This window comes from Triturus cristatus, chromosome 1_2 (assembly GCF_964204655.1).
Source record: "Triturus cristatus chromosome 1_2, aTriCri1.1, whole genome shotgun sequence".
Classification (NCBI taxonomy): domain Eukaryota; kingdom Metazoa; phylum Chordata; class Amphibia; order Caudata; family Salamandridae; genus Triturus; species Triturus cristatus.
Window position 1 is genome coordinate 213,209,202 of NC_140580.1, and position 8,904 is coordinate 213,218,105.

The following is an 8,904-nucleotide window of genomic DNA, read 5'->3' on the forward strand; positions in this document are numbered from 1 at the left end:
AGGCGGTACAGAGGTCTTGGTCGTCCAAGTTGTAATAGAGCATCTTGATCTTGAGGTGAAAGAAGGAGCTGAGTCTGTTACAGAGGTCTTGGGAGTAAGGGGCGTTTGTTGTTTCACTGTTGAGTTTGGAAAATCCCTGTATGATGGAGAAGAGGTCCTTGGAGTTGTGGGTGTTGGAGAGGATTCTGTCTTGGAGGAAATTCTTCTTTGTGGATTTAGTGAGTTGGTGGTATGCCGTGGTGGCTGGTTTGTAGGGGGTGTGTGTTTCCGGAGTTTTGCTGTTTCTCCATGTCTTTTCCAGTCATCGGCAGGCGTGCTTGGATTCTTGGAGTGCTGCGGTGAGCCAGTTTGCTTTCTTGTTGTGTCGTCTTGTAGTCTTCTGGAGGGGAGCGAGTGTGTTGGTTCAGTTGGCGATCCATTGGTGGAGGTTGCTTGCCACAGTGTTGGCATCTGTCGTAGTTTGGGATGGAGTGCAGGTGAAGGCGGAGGTGATGTGTTCTTCTGAGACTTTGTTCCAGATTCTGTATGGGAGGCGACGTGTGTGCTTGCGTGTTGTGGGTTTTCTAAAGGAGAAGTGGATGCAATGGTGGTCAGCCCAGAGCAGTTCCGTGATGTGACAGAGGAAGATACTATTTCCTCCTGCGAAGACAGGGTCAAGTTTGTGTACTGCTGTGAGTGGGGGCAGAGACAAGTTGCTTCAGTCCTATGTTGCTGAGGTTCTCTAGGTGGGCGTAGGTGTTGGGGTCGTGGTGGTTATCCAGGTGGAAGTTTAGTTCTCCAAGTAGTATGTAGTCTGTGGAGGCGAGTGCGTGGAATGTGATGAGGTCAGCAATGACATTGGTGAATGGAGCCAGGCATTCTGTAGGCGAGGGTTCCAGGGAGCGTTATTCTGGGGTTGGTCTGTAAGTGGATGTGTTCCATGGGGCGAGGCGTCGTCCAAGTCAGTGGTTGGCATGCGGAGGGAGCTTTTGTGGATGCTGGGGAGTGGGGCGGGTGGAGCGGTCTTTCTTCAGGATCTTGCATTTGATCATTATTGGATGTAAAAAAAAACTCAACCTTCGTTAAATTTTGGCATGCAAAACCTGTCGAAAGATAATGGGAGAGAAAAACAGGGTATTTACTGTATCATGCAGATTTTGGTGCTTTAAACACCAAGATCTGCATACTATTCTCCACAAACTAGCAATAAGTGTTATTTATCACAACCAATATTTAATGTACCCTGTGGTAAAATTATTAATCAGGTGCATAAAGTAACGGGTAAACTCGTAATCAGGCTATCCGTCTAAATATTGGGGTCCTGATTTATAAAGGTACTGTTAAGAGTGCGGAGTCTTGTACTCGGGCGGAGTTTCCGCACTGTGAACTGCAGTGTGGAGATTCTGCACCGAGTACAGAGACTCTGTCCCAAGTACAGTGATTAAGCCCAGAGTGCGAAGGCTCCTCCACGAATGCCGAGACTCTGCATGCTTGACTTTACTGCACATAAGTACCTTCGTGAATCGGGCCGTGGATTCTTGGATAATATGTTTTCTAGATTTTATGCAATAAATTTAGTTTCAGAGATGTATAATAAATGTTTTATAGATAAGCCGAACACATTATGTTTCATTTCTTTTTTCTTGTTTAAGGTATGCAAAATGATGACTATTACCTTGCTGGCCAAGCCCTGGCTGTTCCCTAGTTCACGGGGGACTCGCTCCAAATTTTGTGTCTCCTGTTTTGTATCGATGTTTAGTTTTGGATTAAAAAAATGTGAGTTGCAGTTTGGTAGATGTGGTAGATCCAGATACACGAGACATGTTGCAAGAGGTAAGCAATAGATACTAAACATTTGTGCAGATGAATCTTTATCAATTTTTATTATTTTGTTTTCACTTAGTTGAGGGTCTATTAGACAAAAACATGCAAATCATTTGGGTTTAATTTTGTGGTTAATAGTTATTTATGTATCTTGGATTTATGTAAAATTGCCATATGTACTATAAAGGAATATGAAAAGAAATGACACTCATCTATTTGATATGGAATTGGGTCAATCTTGAATGTCTATTCCCGGGCTTCCACACTTTTTTAAAGTTTCCAGAGCAACCTCTACGTATTTGCTACTCTCTCAACTGCCATACACAAATCCACATTCTTGCATCAGTGATCAATCAAGAACATCCTACTGTTGACCCAATTTTGATCTATATTTCTTGGTGATACCACCAAATCAAAAGTATGTGATATGTTCTTGATATGTCAGAGTCTTCATATTACAAGAAGACAAAGTTTCAGGCACATAACTACAGTCATACCAACTACCACTTGTAGTTGCCCCATGAGACTCCCCTGGAATTGCTACAGTTTTTCAACACTGACTAATAACATAATAGAAGGGGCCTTCCTGACCATGTTTCTGCAAACAATGTGATATAGGAGAGGACCTAAATATCTGTATTCTGGATTAATACACTCCGTGTGGAATTGTGCAATTGAACTAACAGAAAACCTACTGCCAAGCACTTTCAGGTACATTAGGCAATTTTGCTAGTCATCTTTGTCTAAGTCTCTCGCACTCTTTCCCAGTTGGTGTTCCCTTCAGCGAGAGAGTGCAGCTAGTGTAAAACTACAGTGGCATTAACTACAGTAGCAGTTGCTACTGTTTTAGTCCATTGACTGTTAAACTTTTATAAACATTAAACTTACTGAACAAATATGTTTATTTAGCAGATGGCCAAGACAAATTATTCTGCATCATCATGGTTTAATTACAGTTTTTTTGTTACAGTTAAAATGTTTTTTGTTTCTATTTAATCAAAATATCACAATCTTAATTTTTCCACAGATTGAGGATGCTTCGTCTCTTGAAACTCTTCAAGGATTGATTAAAAAACACAGCACAATTCTAAGTGTAGAAGGCTGCTTCCATCCATTAAAATCTCTGAATAACAAGAAAGAACTATTGGAAGATATCATCAGTTGGTACATTGTGGGGAGGACTGTTCCTTCACTAGCTAGGTACAGTGATATTTATGTCCATATGCATTATAAAACAATATCATTTTGACTTTGCAATACATGTATGTCCATTTTTAAAAAGTAATTACTGTAAATCACTGTCCACCCTAATGACATTATACATATTCACACTGTCAGAAATGTCCCAATGACAGAATGTGAAATCAAGCACATCATGGTTCTCAAATATATTTTAAATTTAGTTTGTTTCAGTTTTTTATTGACATTTTACAATACAACGTGTGCAGTCCTTCCTCCAGGGGGCATAAATAGAAGGCTAACATAAATTACAGGAATCCCAACAATCCCATAGGTTCAGCCCACGCAACACAAATCAAAATAAAGAAAACAAACAGGAAGAAATAAAAAATGAAAGGCCTTCCCACCTCCCCAACTTCCCCAAATAGAAATTGCACTAAACATTATGCAACAACTACCTTCCCTTCATAGTCACAATGGGCATCAGCATAAACAGCAGAACATCAGAGGAATTGGACTTCTCGTATTCAAGTCTTGGCAGCCCAAAAGGAGTTCTAAAAATGTAACAGATTCAGGGCTTGCATGTGTGTGGGATAGAAAAGTAATGTCAGACCCGTGAATAAAAACTTGATCAGCAGGCCACACATTTCCTCAACGTTTTTAAATGTATCCACCAGGACATTGAACAGTCTCACGGTTGTCCGAATAGTCTGAGATGTCACACTGACACTGGTGGAGGGTCCACTTCATTTCGATACTCCGCCAGTGTTGTTTTATCTGTCCCCAAACAATTCCACATATTCAATTGATCAGCAATTGCTTGATATTTTAACAAGTTACAGCATAGTCCCAACACAGTAAAACCTGGTCTATCCAGGTATCACTTTAAAGTCTGTAATGATTTCGAGAAAGGGGGCCAAGATCGCAGCACGATTTTGCCAAACAGTCATGGAGAGCTCCCCAGCGCCTCAACTCACTCTCCAGTCACGCAGTGGGCCCCAGGCCAGAGAGAGGCATGCAACACCAGCCACAGCCCGACTGGCACGGGCATGCAGGACAGGCTGGGATCAATGCCGCTGGTCACGGTTCCGGCTCCTCACCAATTCAGTTGCACGGGGCCACGCGAGGTCTCCAAGGAAATCGGGAGCGCGGCCCAGCATCACGCCGCACCCCCTGCCGGCTCAAGGCAGGGCACCCACCTCACTCCGCTCTCTCCACGGCCGCGATGATGGAGGCCACAGCCGGCGCCTCCTCCGATATTGCCCAGATGCTCCCACATACCTCTCCGGACTCCAGGCCGCCTCAGTCAATGGATTCCAGCGGTGCATTCGCGGCCCGCGAGGGTCGCGGCGAGCAGTAGCTGCACTTCAGGGTCTCCCGCCGGTCTTAGTAGGGGAGTCTCCTATGTTCCTCAGCCCTCCAGTTGTGCCAATGGTCTCCGCCTCTGAAAGTGCTCCAGTCGCTCACACGGTCCATTGCCGCAGTTAGCGTTGCCAAGTCACCGCGGCCTCGTCCGGACCACAACTGGCATCAATCGGCAGCTTGACCCCTCCGGAGACTAACTGTGGTAATTCCGCTGCAGTTTGGGGAGTAATGAGCGGATATTTAATCGGATGTAGAGCTCGGTCGGCGGAGCCGACAGATTAGGCGGCCATCTTAGTGCTCGGCTAGGCCACGCCCCCCGGCCTTGTGTATTTTAAGCTCCTTAATTGCCTTATTAGGTTGCAAGCGGTTCTATATTTGAATACAGGTGTGTTAACTCTCCACTGAGTAGCTATCCCTTGTCGGTCCGACAATCTCAGGGAGTTCAGCGTACAAAACGGACCCCAGTCTGCGCTTGTGTTTAAGGGGAATCCCTTGCTCCAGCACCAGAAGCAGATGTCTTCATTAAAATGTGTATGTTCTGTTTACAGGGGAGCATTAGGCAGGCACGAATTTGTAGATTTAATTCAGGGCAATCACTGTACCATGCTGTCTTGCCTCATCACAACATCTTTGCTCAGCCAATTCGGGTCACTGCTGATCCTAGCCATGCTAAATATCTGTCCCCTCAATCCACCAAGCTTCTCTAATGAGCAACAGGCTCTCCCCTGCATACTGCCTCAGAGAGCCCTCTGCATTACTCAGCTATAGGGCGCCATATTACCAGGGTCGGCCATAGGCAGCCTACAGCTGAGGTATTTTCACCTTGTCCCGCCTTCCAGCAGTAGACAGGGTGACTTACTATCAATTGTTAGCAGAACGAAGGCCAGGTATTAAGGTGCTGTCCATGCTCTGGCTGCATTATAATGTTGCTTAGTGAGGCTCTCACTCTGTGGCGGCCGCCATTTTTAATGCGATACGGTGTGTCCTGCTCTGGTTCTTCACTATCAATGTGTCGTCGTTGCTCGATCCAGATACATTCACGAACCCTATGAGATGATTCAACATTTTATGACTAAAATTATGTTTAAAGCATTGAGACATTATTGGCTCCCAAATTGAGGTAGCATTGCATTCACAAAAGGGAATACTCCATTACCTTTGTGAAGGTTAAGAAAAAGGTTTGCTCTAGAGTAGGCTGTGCGCTGAAGATCCAATGCAAAATCTCTAAGAGACTTTGGAAAAACGAACCCTTTTTATAACTTACCTGTTTCTTTAGTGAAAATGGGCTGCTATTTTTTTAACGTTTATTTTAGTTAAAGGTGATCAGAGACATGGTTTGGCAGCTACATATTGCAATAAGTTGCAGTTTTCAATTTAACTCCTTAATAGTCATGATGTAGGTCGAATTAAGACACACTCCAAAGTAGAATTTTAAAAACCAACATATAGGTCGGAAAATCATAAATGTAATGGTCACAAATTGTGACTAGTGTTTTGCTGCCAATGATTTGTGCATTTGCCCTAAGAAGTGTTTATTGAGGCCATTCTCTAATGTTCAAAAACAGAATTTGCTATTGGTATCGCAGTGCTTGTTTGCCTCAAACACTTGCTTAGCAAACTCTGTAAGGTGTTCTATCAATCTAACGAGTATTTTTTTTACCCATCTGCAAAAATATCAATAAATAGATGTTGTCTAGGTAATTCGATGCATAGCTAAGAATAGTAAATTTGCGCTTGCCTGTATATGGTTACCTTGACTATATTTTAGATTTCATCATTCTATATAATATTTTTACAGTTTGTTAAAAAAATTATTTGGAAATACAACCCTTTCTACTCCTCATAAAGTAGATGGCTTATGGAGTACAGATTCACCCAGAATTAAGAGTCAAAATCTATTCTTTTACATCTACTGCCACCTCCAGCCCCCTACCTTCCAGTGAACTCCCACGGTTGACGTGAGCGTGAAGCCTGCAGCCATCAACAGCTAAAAATCACCTTGCCCAGGTGGTCTTTTCATCTAATGCATATGCTGGAGCGGGTAGTACAGCATTTTGTATACCCCCCCCCCATTCTGCATGTTTATATTAATCCGAATAATCAATTAATTGTAATATTATTAATTTGTTTGAAGTGATAACTCACCAATTATATTAACAAAAGAATTACACGTGGGAATTGCACTTTGCACGGCAATATTAATTGTAAATTAACTTGTGTACGCATATTAATAGTAGAAAAATAGAATATTACATGTTATATGTTGCTTTAAGTGATGTATTTGTGATTTGTGCTTTATTCAGTGAGTATAAACCGCTCTGAGTGTTGCTTCTGCTAGATAAATACACAAACATATGGGTATTAGCAAGGGGATAACATTTTATTAGTCATTTCTATGTTTTAATCACGTTTGTGTGTGTCTTTTGCTTAAGTTGACTATTTCGGCCTACACAAGGTGGCTGAACGAGACGTTAAACGTGACTGCCCTGACAACACGAGGTTCTGGGTGAAGTGTGCATGCGTCACCGCCAGCAACAGTGGCCTGGACCTGACCCCGGGAGAACATGGACCCTCCAAGGTCATTCCGGGAACCCATCCAAAAGAAAGGACAATGCTTGATTTAAAAACCGGAACCAGCAAGTGCGATGACCTCATATTGTGGACTATGTGAGAACTTCACTTCGCCACCCCAAATTGACCAATCCAGACTCTCTAAACCCCGATCTTGATACATTTTGATATTATTTTCACTATAAAAGTAGGTAGGGAATTGAACTAATCACCACACTCTTCTTGACGAACTTGAGTTCCTGACTTTATGCTGACGGAGAGGACGGTGACACTGCTGGACAGCTGTTATCCTGAATCTATGAGAGACTGAATTGCGGCCTAACTTTGCTGAATAAATTCTCCTTGACTGACTGACTTAGAGTACGACTTTAGCCAGAATAGGTAAATATGATGCTCTGAAATGCTGATGATGATTTCTAACATTTCTTGCAATATTTCTTAGATAAAGAATAATTGATTAATTGACAAATGTGTTGTGTCGATTATTTGGAGAAGAAGAATAAAAGAAAAGAAGTAGAGCAAAGGTAGACGCGTTAATCATCAATTACGAATTCAACTAAATTATCTATCTCCGCATGGGAGGGATATCTTAGGTTTAATGTCAATGTGTTTAGGGTAAAGTAAAGGTATTCCTCTCATGTCAGCGTTGAGAAACGTATTTTCCCTCAGAAAACAGGTCAACCGAGTGTAAGTGTTATGGGCCCCACCAATGAATGTATGTGAGTGGATTGGATGATGAGGTAGTTGGTCTGTGCCAAAAAGGGGAAATTTGACGTTCTGCGCTGCATCACATAAAATAACAATTTATTATGCAGGGTTGGCCAGGCCTTGCTAAAAGTCCAAGCACAGTCTTTAAGGTCCCATTCACACACTCCACCGGGTCAACAGTTTGAAGTCAAAAATTGGCAGCCAAAAAGCTCCGAAATCAACATTTTGCCCTCTAATAATGTTCTTGTTGGGTTTGGTTACGTTTTTTTAAGAAAAGCTGCAGGTCGTGTGCTACCTTGCTGCTAGGAAATCATCACGAGACCACAGGAGAAAGAGAATTTGCCTTTGTCAGTGTTCTCCAACAGCTAGCTTCAGATTTTTCTATTTAGACTGAACTTTTTACGAACAGCTTGAACATAGGGCACTGAAGGACCTTTAGATGCGTCATAGACATATATTAATTTTATAATAACTCTTACATTATAGTTTGACCAATAGTCTGACTATTTATGGTTAGGTATTCTTTATTCTTTATTGCAGATTAAAGGAGGGGTTAAAAACTCTGGGAGTACTTCAGGCCATGGAAATTCATAAACAACTTTTTGAAGAGGCATTCATTTGGATGGAACGCGAAATCACCACTGATATCATTAATGGAATGTTTAACATTAAATTCAGTTCATCAGGCAGTAACCATCGGTTACAGGAAGAACACATCATTGATTACTGGAGAGATTACCTCCAAGATTGTGAAGGCAAGTGAAATTGTTTCATTATGTTATAGCTCAACTATTGATGAGATACATCTGTTGAAACTATAATTTAAACCAACCTATTATGACAAACATGGTGTCAAAGACTTCTGAAAGATACTGTAGAGAAAGAGAGTTAAGGAGGGACATACCAACCCGTTTTATTTGCAGAGAGTAAAATCTATAATAAGAACAAAAGGATAATGCATCCAAAATTGTAAAGTCTATGCCTGCTTTATTTCAATCTTTATTTTGCACGATATGTCTATTATTAATGTTGTTCAAGCTTAATTGTAGTGTCCTGGGGGTAAAATGGTAGCTACCCCAGTAGAATGATGCTTCATGTACTGCATCAAGGTAAAGTAATACTGTGTGGGTCTCTAACAGATTAAAGCCTTTGCACAGTGGAGATTGTAGCTACATCCAGCCCCAAGCCTTTAAGATAAGGTTATTGGCTTATCGGCATTGTTTGTATAAACAGTGGTGTGTGTGTGAAGACTCAGAGAGAGTGTCAGATACAGGTCTA

The 8,904-nt window shown here is 41.9% G+C and overlaps 1 protein-coding gene across 1 annotated transcript; it reads left to right on the top strand.

Annotated features, from left to right (window-relative positions):
* Positions 1–1,702: 1,702 nt before the first annotated feature.
* On the top strand, positions 1,703–8,430 carry LOC146867065 (G2/M phase-specific E3 ubiquitin-protein ligase-like). Its single transcript, XM_085614803.1, has 3 exons — positions 1,703–1,812; positions 2,831–3,003; positions 8,167–8,430. The coding sequence occupies exons 1-3, from the start codon at positions 1,801–1,803 to the stop codon at positions 8,387–8,389; spliced, it is 408 nt and encodes a 135-aa protein (XP_085470929.1). The 5' UTR covers positions 1,703–1,800; the 3' UTR covers positions 8,390–8,430.
* Positions 8,431–8,904: the final 474 nt, after the last annotated feature.

Coding starts and splice junctions, on each gene's coding strand:
- LOC146867065 (XM_085614803.1), top strand. Junction 3,004..8,166: donor ACTGTTCCTTCACTAGCTAG/GTACAGTGATAT, acceptor TCTTTATTGCAG/ATTAAAGGAGGGGTTAAAAA.